General features: G+C 44.9%; 1 protein-coding gene and 1 pseudogene across 13 annotated transcripts in view; one reads left to right on the top strand and one right to left on the bottom strand.

Moving 5' to 3' along the window:
• LOC309639174 (large ribosomal subunit protein uL4 pseudogene) overlaps positions 1-17,897 on the top strand; it is a 470,274-nt pseudogene that overhangs the window by 323,458 nt on the left and 128,919 nt on the right. The gene's annotated exons all lie outside the window — the stretch shown is intronic.
• FHOD3 (formin homology 2 domain containing 3) overlaps positions 1-17,897 on the bottom strand; it is a 490,767-nt gene that overhangs the window by 52,806 nt on the left and 420,064 nt on the right. For all 12 annotated transcript variants that reach the window (XM_082415972.1, XM_082415969.1, XM_082415967.1 and 9 more), the window contains one exon: positions 1,742-1,900. In XM_082415972.1, the coding sequence (XP_082272098.1) occupies positions 1,742-1,900 (159 nt within the window). The remainder of the gene's footprint in view (positions 1-1,741; positions 1,901-17,897) is intronic.

Here is a 17,897-nt window from a genome sequence, read left to right on the forward strand (position 1 = left end):
GGGCTCGGGCTCCATCCACCTCCTCTCCAGCCAGAGGGAAGTGCATTTCCCTCATCGTACCTGCTCCTGGCACAGGCTGTGTGTGTGTTTCTCAGGGCAGAGTTGCTTAGGCCTCGTACTGGTTTCCTAGGTTTGCCATAACAAAGCATCACAAACTCAGGGGTTCCAAACAAAGGAAATGTATTCTCTCACCGTTTGAGAGACTAGAAGTCTAATATCAAGGTGTCGGCAGGGCCATGCTCTTTCTGAAGACTCGAGGGGAGGATCTTTCCTTGCCTCGTCCTCGCTTCTGGTAGTTGCAGGCAGTCCTTCATGTTCCTTGGCTTGTAAACGCTTCCCTCCAATTTCTGCCTCCATCGTCACACGGTGTTCTGTTCTGTGTGTCTTCCTGTGTGTCTTCTGTGTTCCCATGGCATTCCCCTCTCTGGGTCTATGTCCAAACTTCTCTCTTCTTAGAAGGATATCAGCCAGTGGAGTAGGACCCACCCTAATCCAGGATGACTTTATCTTAACTTGATCATGTCTGCAAAGACCCTATTTCCAAATAAGGTCACATTCTGGGGTTCTGGGTAGGCATGGATTTTGGTTTGTACTCCATCCAGTACAAACCCCTGGAACACGGCTTTTCCTGTGGAGGTCTCCGCTTTCCAAAGCACAAAGGCACGGCTGTCCTCCTGGGTTTAGGCATCACTTTGCCCCATGGGCCCCATTGCCCCCTACCACACTCAGGGCTGGAGACGCGTCCGGCACAGCCCCCCAGGCCTGCCTCACTTTCAACTCTCCTGCCAAAGTCCGCTCTCCCTCACTGCAGCCAGCCTTCATTGGCTTCCTTCACTCTTGAGGCTTTCAAATAAGACTGGGTATGAAGGAATCTCAAGTATGGAGAGCCCTTAAAGGAATCCAGGGCTCTTTGCCAATAGAAGGACACTGCTTCATGACGTTGATGCTTCAACGTCATGAAGCAGTGTCCTAAGATCCCCACTCTGACCCAGTGGGCCTCCAGGCCATCCACCCGTCTGTAGGAATCTGTGGGCTGAGCCATTGGTTTCACTCACTCTTTCTCTGTTATGAGAATAGGAGATTTAACTTCCTACAGACAGGCACCAGCCCACAGCGAAGGGTGAGCAGGGCCTGGTGGAAGGGCACTGGACCCTGGCAGAGCAGGGGAGCTGTGGTGCCAGCTGGGCCGCCTGCCAGCCATGTAGTCAAGGCCAAAGCACCCAACCTCTCTCCACTTGTGCCACTCAGATTAACAAATGCTGCAGACTCAGTTGGCTTGTGTTTTCCAGCTGATCAAATGAAACCCATCTCTACACACCCCAAAGGGTGCCAAGAGAGAAACAAAGCCGCTAACACGGAGTGAGCACGTATGGAAAACCCTACCTTTGAGACTGTTCATTAAACGTATTTGGTTTGAAATGATGTGAAAGAAGGCATCCCAGCCCCACCCCCGTGGAGGCTGTCAAATTCTTCTTCCACGTCGAGGTAGGCGGAATGTGGTCGGAAGGAAGTTAGTAAATGAACCAGAGAGCGAGGATCTCTGAATTTCCTAGGCAAAGTGGGGCTTCTTTCCCCCCAGAAGTTAAAAAACAAGATGTGAGAATTATTAACATTATTCAGAATCTGGCTGAGACAGCAAAATGGCAAGCCACCCTGTGGAGAAAGTCACATTGGACACAGTAATGTTTACATATGCAGCGTATTACAGGACACAAGTAACGGTCCACAGAGCTCCTCTTACCTCAATCCCTTCTTTGTTTAAGGCATATTCATCAAAATTCAAAATGGCTATCTTAATCGTTCTTGGAGGGGGCAGTACCGTCAGACCAATATTAATAGCATTGCTCCTCTTGGAATCCAGGACGATGATCTCCTGCTTTTTTCCATCTGCAGCAGTTTTCTTGTGATAAAATAAGGAGAATTCAAGATTAATGCATCATCTTTGGTCCTCTATTAAAAGCAAACTCACAGCTTACTTAGACATGAAAACAAATGCCCTCAGTTTAGCTCAGGGAAGGACTAGCTACCTCTCAGCACAGCAGAGATCAGGGATTAGTTCCAAGAGGCCGCCAAGAGCAGGGCAGCAATGGAACTTCGCGAGCCAGACACGTTACAAAATAAAATTGATTTGCCTTCAACTGGGAAAAATGTGATATTTTGCAAGGAAAAAAAAAAAAAAAAAAACCTGTTTTTTTCCATAGAAGCAGTGGAAACAAAACTCAAACCTCTCAGAGTTCCCTTCCTGCAGGCTGCAAGGTGTCGGAATGTGCCTTGGTTGGCCCTGGAGCGTGTGGTGTGTGCCCAGAGATGGAGAAAGCTGGTCCGCGCACCGAGGAGACGGGAGCCAGAGGGGAAGCCTGCAACGCCGGCCGGTCAGCCCTGCTGCATCTCAGGGGCTCCTCTCATCGTTCCAACATCCTCCGCCCCGACACCTGAGCACTTCCGCCTCTCCTGCTACACTCAGCCATCTGGGCAGCTGCCCAGTGGGTGGGTGAAGAGGAGTGAGGGATAAACTAGCCAAGAGGCCGAGGAGGGGGACCATGTCCCCACAGAGCCCTGATGTATGTGGCCTCCCTGCTGGCCTGACATCCTCGGGGCAGTCCCTGCGGCCAGCCCCGGGCTGGCACACGGCCAGAAGCCAGGAAGGGTGTGAGGTGCTGAGCCAATGCTCACCTCTGCCCAGAGCTGTGACAAGGCCCCCAGCTTTCCCCTTCCGCTCTCAGGAAGCCAAGGGCGGCGGGTGGCACCCGGGACAGGTGGAGGGGGGCCGGTCAGCAAGCTCCCCGTGCTGCGCCGCTTCCCTTGAGGCCACAGGGCTGGGAGGATGATGATTTTGATTCACGAAACAAGCCTGGGGTGACGAGGATGGGTAAGACCCGCCCAGCACAGTGATGGGATGTGCTCACCGTGTGAGGGGCCCAGCTGTGGGGTAACTAACTCAGCTGGTGGTGGAGGGGGTTAGGGTCTGGAGAAGCTGCCACCTGAGCTGGACCCTCAAGACTGTCTAGGACTAGCCTGGGGCTGGGAGAGAACACAAGGAGAGGAGAAGTGCCTTTGTCTAGTTCCAGGGAACTGCCAGGGATGAAGCTGGAGGCTTGGGGGCCATATGGGGGAGCTCCACGAATCAGCTGCTCAGAACCCCCCTGCAGGCAGGCCCCGGCTGAGCAGCTGATAGCTGCTCAATATCGGCCTCCTGTGCTGAGGCCTCAGCCTCTCCTCTGAGGAAGGGAACAAGGCTGGGCCTGGGGGCCGCTGAGCCGCCCAGGGAAGCCGATCGCTGTAGCACAGGAGGTTGGGAGCTGGCAAGGAAAAACGGCTGCGGCCCCTTAAGTCCTACTGAGCCCTTCCAAACTCAACTGCTAACATTCTATTTTAGGTCCTTAAATATGCATTTGGGAATAAATTACAATTTCTTCACGAAGAAAATAAGCGAAAGCATCCCAGCTGTTTGGCCGCCTGGTAGCCAAGAGGAACAATTCCTGTGGGTGTGCTCATCGGCTTGGAACTGTGAGCTCCCAGGGCCACGCGGCATGAATGCGCCCTCACTCTGTAGGGCAAGCTTGTCTTCTATATATTTAAGCAAATAAGCTTATCAGGAGCCCCTGAAATTTAGCTGAAATCTACTTTAAAATATTATTTTGTGTATTGAAGGCTAAGAAGGAATGAGAAAAGGTTTGACAAAATGCTGATTACAGGCGATGAAGACAGATGTGATGACTTGCGATGCCCACGTTGGGGTGCGGGGTGTCCACCCCTCCAGGTGCTGCAGGGAGCCTGCCCAACATCTGTTCCCTCTTCCCTGCTCACCAACAGGGACTTGACTTTTTTCAGGCTGGTAATATGTCGGTGAAATCAGTCACCTCCCTGGACCCTTGGCAGGTAAGGCTGGCAGTTTGGGTTTTTGTTTTCCTGATTAAAAAGAGATAGATAGACCCAGTGAGCCATGCCTTTTGCCTTTCCTCCTTCTTCCTGCCTAGAATGTGGACGTGAGGCCCGGAGAGACAGCAGTGAGACATCTCATGAGCATAACGAATGAAGCCACATGGACGGCAGCATGGAAGACGGAAGAAGCCTGGGACCTGGCATTGGAGAGGCAACTACCCACAGCCAGCCTCCAGCGCAGGAAGCATTTATGGGCAGGCAAGGGTTCCCTGGGAATCATTAGCCCTTAGCCCCCCATTTATAGAGTCCCCATCATTCTAGGAGCCTGCAGAGATGCCTGAGCATGTCCAGCCCAACTGCAGCCTTTGTGCAAATGAGAAAAAGACGCCCACCTCCAGGGAGACACAGCCCCATGGCAAACAGCTTGAGAGGGAAGCACTGCTCAGATTTCAGCCCTCCCCCCTCAGCCAGCGTCCACATGCAGCAAGCAACCCACACAGACTCAGGGGTGGCTCTGAGCCTGAGATGTCCTTGCCCCCATTCTCAGTAGAACTCAGTTCACACCAATGGACACACCCACACCCACACACCCCATAAGTCGGGAAGAAGCAAGCCGCTGGGCATCCTGAGATAATGGGGAAGCTTTCTCCACAAACGACGCTACATGTTTTCAGAGCACTTCCAACCGCTTCGCAAAGGAAGGAATAAGAATTAAAGTCATATCTGAAATTGAACTGTTAAATCTCTGGATTTTATCCAAGAGGTATTTTAAATGCTCTTCTTCATAATTAAAACAGACTCCACTGGATGCTACTGACCCCTCAAGTGCCTTGGCGGCTGTCCTGCCTGACACGAGGGGTGGGTCACATGGGCTTGTCCAACTCTCTCCTCCCCTCCCACAACAAACTGGAGCAGCGCCTGCAAGAACAAGCCAAAGTTCTCCGTGCCCGGAAGCATGCGTCCTGCCTAGGGATTAGCCGTCATCAATTCTGATCCATTTCAATCCTCTTTCAGGGTCAAAGCCCAGACCAGCAAGAGTGACCTTCACTACGTCCTTCACCTGGTCCTGTGTCTGAGTCACTGTCACCCATCCTCTTCCACAAAGCCTCTCGTGCCCCATCCTTCATTCCCGCCACCTGCACCCTGAGCCTGACCCCGGTGCCAGCCTCCCAGGGCAGCCCACCACGGGCCTCCTGCTTCCAGCCTCTTCTCACCCCCAGTCCATTCATCCTACTCTTGCTAAGAGTCTTTCTCAGGCACCCATCTGCTTATTGCACTTCTTTGATCAGACAGTCTGTGACTGTCCATTGTTTGAAATGAGAAAAATAGGAAATTGGTCAATGATAGAAAGAGGAGGTAAAGCAGATAAGACAGAGTGTTCCTTGCAGAGGAGGTTAGGAAATGTTAAATGACCCTCTAAAGGCATCTGGAAAGGAAGGGCTAAGATGTGATGGGGCAAAGGTGGAACAGGGTTGGGAGGATGACAGGAGGTGATACTTCTAGGCAGGAGATGAGAAAGTTGTTTTGCATTTTACTTGAGCCCAGACCCATCCCCCAAAACAACACACAAACAAGGAAACAAAACGCCCAAACCTCCTGAAATATCAATACAGGCCCTACTTGAAGGAACTGACAAAATTTTCTTGAGAGCAAAAGAAGATGTGCATAAATGAGAAACATCATGTTCCTGGATAGGAGGCCTCAATGTTGTAAGGATGTTCATTATCTCTCATCATAGAATTTATATATAAATAATATATATATTTTAAATGATTCTAATCAAATTCCAACAAGATTTTTTTGGAATTAAAAAATATTCTAGAGTTACTATGAAAGAATTTATGTGTAAAAAATCCATAAGTAGAAATATATATAATATCTACCCAATTAGCTCTAAAAACTTATTATAAAACTGATATAATTAATGTGTAGCACTGGCACTAAACAGCTACAATGATAGAACAGAATAGAATGAAAGTACAGCAAAAGCTCTCATACAGTGATCCAGGGCATTCCAACAACAGCTCAAGATCAGTGAGTCACAATCCATTATGAAAGCCCAATTCTAATATGGAACCAAAGAAAGTAACTTTAAGTCAAAAAACTCAACATGGTAGGTAAACATCATGACAGACTGGATTGACTGACATCTTCCTTCTTTAAAAAAAAAGCCAGCAGAAAGCAAGAACACAGGCTATGTGGGAGTGGCCAAGGGTCATCATGGTTGGAGTATGCCACACCCCATGAGACCCCTCTGCTGATTGGTTTCTCAAGATGTTATCAGTGATGGTCCACGACAGCAAACCCTGAGCAGGAAAAGAGGCTGAGAAGCAAGCTCAGTCCTTCAACTGTCTCTTTCTGGTTGGCAGGGTATCTTCCCACATTTATTTATTTTTTGCCTTTCTTTGATATAGATCTCATTTCCTTAAACGAACATTTCCTGAGTGCCTGTTAGGTGCCTACGTCTTGAATGGGGACATTTTTCACGGAGACCAACAAAAACGTGGGGGGCCACGATGCCACCGGCAGCAATGGTCAGTCCTGGGACCACAGGAAATAAGCGTTTCTGCCTCAATTCTTTGATAAAAGGTCAATCAGCCAAACCTCTGCCCTCAGGTCTCAAGAACTCATAGGGCGGAAAGGATGCTGAGGGAGGCTCCTGTGGGTGGGGCTTCAGGCACAGGATGCTGGACTAGGGGGCTGCTGGAAGTGAAAATGGGAACAACTGTCTCTGGGGCAAGAGAGTTGCCCCAGCAACAGAGTGGAAGTGAGCAGAGTCGGGGGAACCAGGGTGGGGATGTCTTTGAACATGCAATTTCCCCAAGTACATCCAGAAGTTCTCAAGGTAAAAGAGGAACTTACTTCTTGAAGGGGCAGGGGGCACTCTAGGAAGAGGCCAGGCTCTGATTTGCTTCCAGAAAGCCTAGTGAAGCTGAACTTCTGAGCCGAACGAGGCAGCGACACCCAGAACCTCCTTCAAAACAACAACTATCAGGGAGCCTCCAACCTGCCAACAGTTGCCCTTCCAGAAATACTGTCTCTGGAGAAATGCTTCAGGCTTGCATGGAATGGAGGGCTTCTGTTTGTTTTTGACTTGGCCAAGAAGATTGCAGGGAGTGGGGAGAGGGTTTAACAGCCAAAAGGGTGAGAGACTGAGGTTACCCTCTATGGCAAGAGATGCTGTCAAGGCCAGCAGAGACCTCTTAGAGAGAAGGGGCAGGAAGGAAGTCACCAAGGCAGTTCAGCTCTTCTCTCCCAAGCTGTCCAAGAGGGCTGAGGGTCCAGTTCCAGGAGGCAGAAGTGAGCCCCTCCAGGAGGAAGCTTCAAACAGGCGGTGCCCAAGACCACAAGACTTACAGAATTTCTAAGAAGCATAGAGGAGGTGCTTAATTTAAGCAGTGAGTGCTAACTGCCAAGGCTTAGGGGTAAGGGCTGTGACTTTCCCCTGCAGCCCTAGATTCACCTGGTGGTCAGCTCCCTGGGTGGGGGCTGTCTCTCTAGAACCAGCCAGCTCCAAGAGGTTGGGCCCTGCAAACTCAGCCACTCCAAGGGGCAGAAAGTCACATACGACAGGAATATTTTTTAGAACGGTTAAACCACCTATTCAGGTCTTCTCAGGGGGACTGTGGGGCAACGCGAATCCTGATACAGAGATGGATGACCACAGGCCTCGCAGGGAGGAGACATGCAAGTCAGGTTTTTGGATGGAACAAAGTATTGCCTCCAAGAACAAGTCTTTTAGAATCTGCAAGTAAAGAGACAAACTTGATTCTGAATGGTTATGGGGTGGGTGACCGCCAGGTAAGAGTGACCACAACCTGATAGCATTCAATATCCTGAGGACGAGACCATTACTCCCCCTCATAATCATTCAGTTTTGGAAAAGAGAAGGGTGAATATTCAGGCAGCAGTTAGGAAAAAGTGGAAAGGAAAACTTTAATGCTAAATAGTAGTCATTAAGCTTAGAGGCTAATTTAAGATCTCACATTGGAATCTCGGGAAAGTCACGTGAGACAAAGGCTAAGACAATCAATAGCATAAAAAATTACTGACCTGTTAACACAGCACAAAAGCACATTCTCCCCTGTTGCACTGGGTCTACCAAACAACCCTGGGAGGTCAGGCACACAGGATCAGGCCTGGTTTCTTTCTTTTTTCCCCCCCATAATCAAAAACAGGCTCAGAGAGGTTGACCGACTTGCTCAAGGTCACACAGTTAGAGGTAGAGTCCAGACCAAATGAAATTTAAAATTTCAGTAGCAAACCATACAGATCATTGAGGAGAAAGAGAGAGGTTTTTTTTTTTTAAAAAATGACAAGATTTAAAAATCCCCAAGGGAAGAGCACGAGGAAGTGTTCAGAGCATGAGCTTGAAAGTAGCCGAAACAAAACGGAATCCAAGGATGACACAAACAGATTCAGGAGCCCTGAAGGGTAACTGCAAATATCCAGAGCATCAAGTCACCCAGGTGGGTCAGCTGGGGTCTGACCCATTCACAGCCTGGAGACCTTGCCAAGTCACTGAATCTCTCTGTGTCTCGTGTCCTCACTGGGACTCGATCTCACAGGGTTTGTTGTGAGGATGAAAGGAGACAATGGATGTAAATCAGTGAGAACAAGGCTTGGCCCCTGGTAAGCACAACAGAAGTGTCTGCTGGGACTATTAGAAGAGTATTACTGGTATTGATACATGTAAAGTATTCAGGACAATACCTGGAAAATAGTGCTTTCTAAGAATTAGCTCTTAGCTTTTTTCACTACCAATGACTCCTTTTTTTTTATCATTTTAACCTAATAACATTGTATTTAAAAATATATGGTTTACCAATGTGTATTTTTCATAACTAATGCATCTACCACGCTTGCTGATCAAAGGCACCTACATAAACAGGAGTGTCAGATCAGACCAGTGTCCCCACCCTGAATAGTGATAGTTGCAGGAGACAGTGCAGGGACTTGATACTCAATTTAGCCTGCAGAGCTGCTTCCCGGGGACATGGGCAACTTGCCTGGGGCTTCCTGAATGAATGAAAAGAGCTTATGGATGCTCATAAGAGTCTGTGCAGACCCCCAGGCACATGGACAGTGCCTGGTGTGGGAAGGAGATCTAGTAAATGAGCCGTGGCACACCATGATAAAGACGGCCAAGGTCCAGAGAAGGGCCACCATGAAGGCACGTGGGAGGAGAGAACAAAATGAGCAGAGTAGGGAGGGGAGCACGAGCAAAGACTGTGGAGGCTCACAGTCTGGGCAGGTGGATAGGGCTTTGCCTTCCAAAGTTTTCTGAAATGTTGACATGGAGAATCACCGCTTTGAATTTTTAAAGAGTAATTTTACTAGACACAACGGATGCAGTTTTTAAAAAGTGGTTATTCAGCACACAGAACTTGTCATCCCAGAGGGTGCTGTGACTGAAAATAGAAACTGGGCTAAGGACATGATTTATTAAGAGAACTCAGAGTCTTGGAGAAAACGGCTAAGTTTGAGAGCATTTCCATGAAAGGCGACTGACCTCTCAAAACGCTTGTCAGCATCACTGTCACAGACCCTGGGGCTGGCTCAGCAAGGCATGAGTTCTAGAAATGGTAAATCATTCCTCCTCGTTCCCCGCTAACTGCCAAAAGAGTGACGCCACAGGATATTTTCAAAACTGTCCACTGAGAAAGTGACAATGACAGTGATGCCACGATACAGATGTCATAAAGACGTGACTGCTACGGAATTTTCCTAAGTCCTGTAACGAGGGAGAAGGCCATATACACGGGAAAGCATTAAGGCAAAAGACAACAACAACATCCAAAAGCCAAACATACCCCACATCCAAAAGCCAAAGAAACCTAAATAAAAGCTGAAAAAGCTTTACTTAGGAATAGAGTTTCTGAGGACCTGGCCAGAATTAGACTTGCTTATTGGTAAGTTTAATTTTAATTTCCCATATTTGTTCTTAGAGTCTTTTACAGCAGAGGCCAACTGTAAAACAGTTACATTTCCAATGTTAATGTAGTTTATCTAGTACCCTAACCAGGAGACTTTTGAGAGGGGAAGGGAGTATCCTTAATAATTATGCTGGGACCCCCACACACACCAGGATCATCCTGGATACACTAGGGTGTGTGATCACCCCCAGATAAGCCCCAAAGTTGGGTTTGGAATTTCCAGGGAGAATTCAGGTTTTCTGAGGGTGCTGTTCAATAACATAACATACTTCCTTATGACCTGAACTTGAATATAAGGTAGGGAGATTTTCCTCTCTTCTCAGGAGAATAAAATGGAGGTGGACGTGGGGGGCCAGTGAAGGAGTCAGTGTGGAAAGTGATGGTGGGAACAATGCCCCCCTCAATGGTGCCTCATTTTTCACTTTAAATCAATGGTTCCCAACTTTGGCTGAGGACCCTGGGGAGATTTTCAAAATAACCCAGGCCAGGGCTTACCTCAGACCAATAAATCATCATCTCTGAATTTTCTTAAAGAGTCACTGCTAATAGTTTCTGATATATTTCAAAACTTCAAAGTAAATAAAGTTGAACAAATTTCTCCAAATCCATTCCGGAGCCCCCTCCCCTTAATAAAGCAATGAACCCAGGTGAGTAAGATAGCAATGAGTCCCCAAAGGGGAAATCAGATCCCTTCTTCCTTCTGTGCCCCTCTTCCACGCCATACCTTTTGGGGTCTCTCTGGATGTGGGAGTATAAAAGCTGCCCTTTGGGGGCAAGAGGGAATTGGCTGCCCTGGATTAGGCACAGGGGTGGAAGGCCACTTCCTGGGGCTCCTCAGGGTGATGTCAAGTCCATGGAGGGTACCTCCCCACCCCCAGGGGCTTTTTGCCCTGACATCCTACTCTGGAGTCATTTTAACCACCTCTTATGCCATTCTCCACATCTTAGACCAGTAGAAGAAACACAACATGATGAAATTTAGTGCAGGATTTCTGTCTTTTTCCTCAAAATATAATTAAAATCATCTTACTAAAAAGCTATATAGAGAGATTGGTTCAGGATGGTGGAGTACAAGGACGTGCTCTCACTCCCTCTTGTGAGAACACCAGAATCACAACTAACTGCTGAAAAATCATGGACAGGAAGACACTGGAACTCACCAAAAAAGGTACCCCACATGCAAAGACAAAGGAGAAGCCACAATGAGATAGTAGGAGGGGCGCAATCACAATAAAATCAAATCCCATAACTGCTGGGTGGGTGACTCACAAACCGGAAAACACTTATACCACAGAAGTCCACCCACTGGGGTGAAGGTTCTCAGTCCCACGTCAGGCTTCCCAACCAGGGGGTCCGGCAACAGGAGGAGGAATTCCTAGAGAATCAGACTTTGAAGGCTAGAGGGATTTGATTACAGGACTTCGACAGGACTGGGGGAAACAGAGACTCCACTCTTGGAGGGAACACACAAAGCAGTGTGTGCAACGGCACCCAGGGGAAGGAGCAGTGACCCCATAGGAGACTGAACCAGACCTACCTGCTAGTGGTGGAGGGTCTCCTGCAAAGGCGGGGGGGCGGGGGCGCTGTGGCTCACTGTGAGGAAAAGGACACTGGCAGCAGAAGTTGTGGGAAGTACTCCTTGGCGTGAGCCCTCCCAGAGTCTGCCACCCCACCAAAGAGCCCAGGTAGGCTCCAGTGTTGGGTCACCTCAGGCCAAACAACCAACAGGGAGGGAAGGCAGCCCCACCCATGAGCAGACAAGCGGATTAAAGTTTTACTGAGCTCTGCCCACCAGAGCAACACCCAGCTCTACCCACCACCATTCCCTCCCATCAGGAAACTTGCACAAGCCTCTTAGATAGCCTCATCCACCAGAGGGCAGACAGCAGAAGCAAGAAGAACTACAATCCTGCAGCCTGTGGGACAAAAACCACATTCACAGAAAGATAAACAAGATGAAAAGACAGAAGGCTATGTACCAGATCAAGGAACAAGATAAAACCCCAGGAGAAAAACTAAATGAAGTGGAGATAGGCAACCTTCCAGAAAAAGAATGCAGAATAATGATACTGAAGATGATCCAGGACCTAGGAAAAAGAATGGAGGCAAAGATTAAGAATATGTAAGAAATGTTTAAAAAAGACCTAGAAGAATTAAAGAATAAACAAACAGAGATGAACAATACAATAACTGAAATGAAAAATACACTAGAAGGAATCAATAGCAGAATAATTGAGGCAGAAGAACGGATAAGTGACCTGGAAGACAGAATGGTGGAATTCACTGCCGTGGAACAGAATAAAGTAAAAAGAATGCAAAGAAACGAAGAGAGTCTAAGAGACCTCTGGGACAACATTAAATGCAACAACATTCGCATTATAGGGGTTCCAGAATGAGAAGAGAGAGAGAAACGACCTGAGAAAGTATTTGAAGAGATTATAGTCGAAAACTTCCCTAACATGGGAAAGGAAATAGCCAGCCAAGTCCAGGAAGCACAGAGAGTCCCATACAGGATAAATCCAAGGAGAAACATACCGAGACACATAGTAATCAAATTGACAAAATTATAAAGACAAAGAAAAATTACTGAAAGCAGCAAGGGAAAAACGACAAATAACATACAAGAGAACTCCCATATGGTTAACAGCTGATTTCTCAGCAGAAACTCTACAAGCCAGAAGGGAGTGGCATGACATATTTAAAGTGATGAAAGGGAAGAACCTACAGCCAAGATTACTCTACCCGGCAAGGATCTCATTCAGATTTGACGGAGAAATCAAAAGCTTTACAGACAAGCAAAAGCTAAGAGAATTCAGCACCACCAAACCAGCTCTACAACAAATGCTAAAGGAACTTCTCTAAGTGGGAAACACAAGAGAAGAAAAGGACCTACAAAAACAAACCAATAACAATTAAGAAAATGGTCATAGGAACATACATATCAATAATTAACTTAAACGTGAATGGATTAAATGCTCCAACCAAAAGACACAGGCTCGCTGAATGGATACAAAAACAAGACCCATATATATGCTGTCTACAAGAGACCCACTTCAGACCTAGGGACACATACAGACTGAAAGTGAGGGGATGGAAAAAGATATTCCACGCAAATGGAAATCAAAAGAAAGCTGGAGTAGCAATACTCATATCAGATAAAATAGACTTTAAAATAAAGAATGTTACAAGAGACAAGGAAGGACACTACATAATGATCAAGGGATCAATCCAAAAAGAAGATATAACAATTATAAATATATATGCACCCAACATAGGAGCACCTCAATACATAAGGCAACTGCTAACAGCTAAAAAAGAGGAAATCGACAGTAACACAGTAATAGTGGGGGACTTTAAGGCCTCAGTTACACCAATGGACAGATCATACAACAGAAAAGTAATAAGGAAACACAAGCTTTAAATGACACAATAGACCAGAGATATTTAATTGATATTTATAGGACATTCCATCCGAAAACAGCAGATTACACTTTCTTTTCAAGTGCGCAGGGAACATTCGCCAGGATAGATCACATCTTGGGTCACAAATCAAGCCTCAGTAAATTTAAGAAAATTAAAATCATATCAAGCATCTTTTCTGACCACAACGCTATGAGATTAGAAATGAATTACAGGGAAAGAAACGTAAAAAACACAAACACATGGAGGCTAAACAATACATTACTAAATAACAAAGAGATCACTGAAGAAATCAAAGAGAAAATTAAAAAATACCTAGAGACAAATGACAATGAAAACACGACAATCCAAAACCTATGGGATGCAACAAAACCAGTTCTAAGAGGGAAGTTTATAGCAATACAAGCCTACCTTCAGAAAGACGAAAAATCTCAAATAAACAATCTAACCTTATGCCTAATGGAACTAGAGAAAGAAGAACAAACAAAACCCAAAGTTAATAGAAGGAAAGAAATCATAAAGATCAGAGCAGAAACAAATGAAATAGAAACAAAGAAAACAATAGCAAACATCAATAAAACTAAAAGCTGGTTCTTTGAGAAGATAAACAAAATTGATAAGCCATTAGCCACACTCATCAAGAAAAAGAGGGAGAGGACTCAAATCAATAAAATTAGAAATGAAAAAGCAGAAGTTACAACAGACACCGCAGAAATACAAATCATCCAAAGAGACTACTACAAGCAACTCTATGCCAATAAAATGGACAACCTGGAAGAAATGGACAAATTCTTAGAAAGGTATAACCTTCCAAGACTGAACCAGGATGAAATAGAAAATATGAACAGACCCATCACAAGTAATGAAATTGAAACTGTGATTAAAAATCTTCCAACAAATAAACGTCCAGGACCAGATGGCTTCACAGATGAATTCTAAGAAACATTTAGAGAAGAGTTAATACCCACCCTTCTCAAACTCTTCCAAAAAATTGCAGGAAGGAACACTCCAAAACTCATTCTATGAGGCCACCATCTCCCTGTTACCAAAACCAGACAAAGATACTACAAAAAAAGAAAATTACAGATCAATATCACTGATGAATATAGATGCAAAAATCCTCAACAAAATACTAGCAAACAGAATCCAACAACACATTAAAAGGATCATACACCACGATCAAGTGGAATTTATCCCAGGGATGCAAGGATTCTTCAAAATATGCAAATCAATCAATGTGATACACCATATTAACAAATTGAAGAATAAAAACCACATGATCATCTCAATAGATGCAGAAAAAGCTTTTGACAAAATTCAACACCCATTTATGATAAAAACTCTCCATAAAGTGGGCATAGAGGGAAACTACCTCAACATAATAAAGGCCATATACGACAAACCCACAGCCAACATCATTCTCAATGCTGAAAAAATGAAAGCATTTCCTCTAAGATCAGGAACAAGACAAAGATGTCACTCTTGCCACTATTATTCAACATAGTTTTGGAAGTCCTAGCCACAGCAATCAGAGAAGAAAAAGAAATAAAAGGAATACAAATTAGAAAACAAGAAGTAAAACTGTCACTGTTTGCAGATGACATGATACTATACATAGAAAATCCTAAAGATGCCACCAGAAAACTACTAGAGCTAATCAATGCATTTGGTAAAGCTTTAGGATACAAAATTAATGCACAGAAATCTCTTGCATTCCTATACACTAATGATGAAAAATCTGAAAGAGAAATTAAGGAAACACTCCCATTTACCACTGCAACAAAAAGAATAAAATACCTAGGAATAAACCTACCTAGGGAGACAAAAGACCTGCATGCAGAAAACTATAAGACACTGATGAAAGAAATTAAAGATGATACCAACAGATGGAAAGACATACCATGTTGTTGGACTGGAAGAATCAATATTGTGAAAATGGTTATACTACCCAAAGCAATCTACAGAGTCAATGCAATCCCTATCAAATTACCAATGGCATTTTTTTACAGAACTAGAACAAAAAATCTTAAAATCTGTATGGAGACACAAAAGACCCCAAGTAGCCAAAGCAGTCCTGAGGGGAAAAAATGGAGCTGGAGAAATCAGACTCCCTGACTTCAGACTATACTACAAAGCTACAGTAATCAAGACAATATGGTACTGGCACAAAAGCAGAAATATAGATCAATGGAACAGGATAGAAAACCCAGAGATAAACCCACTCACCTATGCTCAACTAATCTATGACAAAGGAGGCAAGGATATACAATGGAGAAAAGACAGCCTCTTCAATAAGTGGTGCTGGGAAAACTGGACAGGTACATGTAAAAGAATGAAATTAGAACACTTCCTAACACCATACACAAAAATAAACTCAAAATGGATTAGAGACCTAAATGTAAGACCGGACACTATAAAACTCTTAGAGGAAAACATAGGCAGAACACTCTTTGACATAAATCACAGCAAGATCTTTTTTGATCCACCTCCTCGAGTAATGGAAATAAAAACAAAAATAAAGAAATGGGACCTAATGAAACGTAAAAGCTTTTGCAAAGCAAAGGAAGCTACAAACAAGACAAAAAGGCAACCCTCAGAATGGGAGAAAATATTTGCAAACAAATCAACAGACAAAGGATTAATCTCCAAATTACATAAACAGCTCATGCAGCTCAATATTAAAAAAGCAACCCAATCCAAAAATGGGCAGAAGACCTAAATAGACAGTTCTCCAAAGAAGAGATACAGATGACCAAGAAGCACATGAAAAGCTGCTCAACATCACTAATTATTAGAGAAATGCAAATCAAAACTACAATGAGGTATCACCTCACACCAGTTAGAATGGGCATCATTAGAAAATCTACAAACAACAAATGCTGGAGAGGGTGTGAAGAAAAGGGAACCCTCTTGCACTGTTGGTGGGAATGTAAACAGATACAGCCACTATGGAGAACACTATGGAGTTTCCTTAAAAAACTAAAAATAGAATTACCATATGACCCAGCAATCCCACTACTGGGCATATACCCAGAGAAAACCATAATTCAAAAAGACACATACACCCTAATGTTCATTGCAGCACTATTTACAATAGCCAGGTCATGGAAGCAACCTAAATGCCCATCGACAGACGAATGGATAAAGAAGAAGTGGTACATATATACAATGGAATACTACTCAGCCATAAAAAGGAGCAAAATTGGGTCATTTGTAGAGACGTGGATGGATCTAGAGACCGTCATACAGAGTGAAGTAAGTCAGAAAGAGAAAAACAAATACCTTATATTAACTCATATATGTGGAACCTAGAAAAATAGTACAGATGCACCAGTTTGCAGGGCAGAAATTGAGACACAGATATAGAGAACAAACATACGGACACCAAGGGGGTAAAGGGGGTAGTGGTGGTGGTGGTGGGATGAATTGGGAGATTGGGATTGACATATATACACTAATATGTATAAAATGGATAACTAATAAGAACCTGCTATATAAAAAATAAATAAAATAAAATTCAAAAAAAGGCTATATATATATTATACATATATAATATATATATATATCTACTGCTGAGAGATAAAAGTAGATCCAGTTCCAGAAACTATTTGGAAAGGAAATCAAAAAGCACATCTCTCTGTCCTTATCATTTCCATTAAGTGGTCACCCAGCCTTGGATCTGGCACATGAATCTTTAGAGGTAACTCGGTTGGTCATAACGATGCCCTGCAACTCTAGTCTGGTGTAAGTTTTCTGATGGAAACTATAACTGATTCCCTTTGCTCTGTGCTGCCTTGTGAAGTCTGTTTTATTTTTGATGCACTCTGTTGCGTTTAATGAAGAACTTCTCATGAGCCAGAATTTGGAAGTGACTGTTTACAGCTGAGTTTTATGAAAATCACAGTCAAGGATTGGAAACAGAAGTAAAATTGGTTGTACCTGTATGGGTAACATACACATAACAGGTTCAACACTCCAGTTTGCATTCTCACCTTTTGTAACACTTATCAATTAACCCCTACTCACATTTCCTAGCCTCCCAAGATGGTCTCCTGTGTCCCATTGTAGAACATTCTGGAATCAGTGTGGTAAATTTTTCAATATATTACTTTCCTCTTATGCTCTCACTTTATAAAAACTAGGCGAACATTTGTCCTTAAGCTGGGAAATAAAGGATTTTAAGAGGTTGCCACCTACTTCAAGCAAGACTGGAACTTTGGGCTACTGAGAGGGCACCAACCAGGCTCTTATCACCAACCACAGTGGGACCAAGAGAAGGAGGCGGGAGAGGTGAACCCATTTTCTGTATTCTCAAGGAAGCTTTTAACTTTGCCATTTCCTTTGTAAAAATGAAGTCAGAAGTGCCTTCACTGCCAAACTGTTACTCTTTTATTCTTCCCACCCTGAGTCAAGAGCCAGGCTCCCCGTCAGCAACCTCCGAGGCTGAGGAGCAACCAGGGAAAGCCCAGAGGGTGCAGGAGCCACGCGGGATGATGGAGACAGGCCAACCAGATCAGCGTGTTGGAGCGTGAAGGGAGTGAGGGCACAACCTGGGTAACTCCTGGCCACCACGTCTCCTGTTTCAGCCCCGCCAGGCCAGTCTTCTCCCAGATGCCAGGTCTCACGGTAAGAATTGAAGGGGGCATGAGGGTGGCTCAT

Source organism: Balaenoptera physalus, assembly GCF_965194825.1.
Source record: "Balaenoptera physalus genome assembly, chromosome: 12".
Taxonomy (NCBI): Eukaryota; Metazoa; Chordata; class Mammalia; order Artiodactyla; family Balaenopteridae; genus Balaenoptera; species Balaenoptera physalus.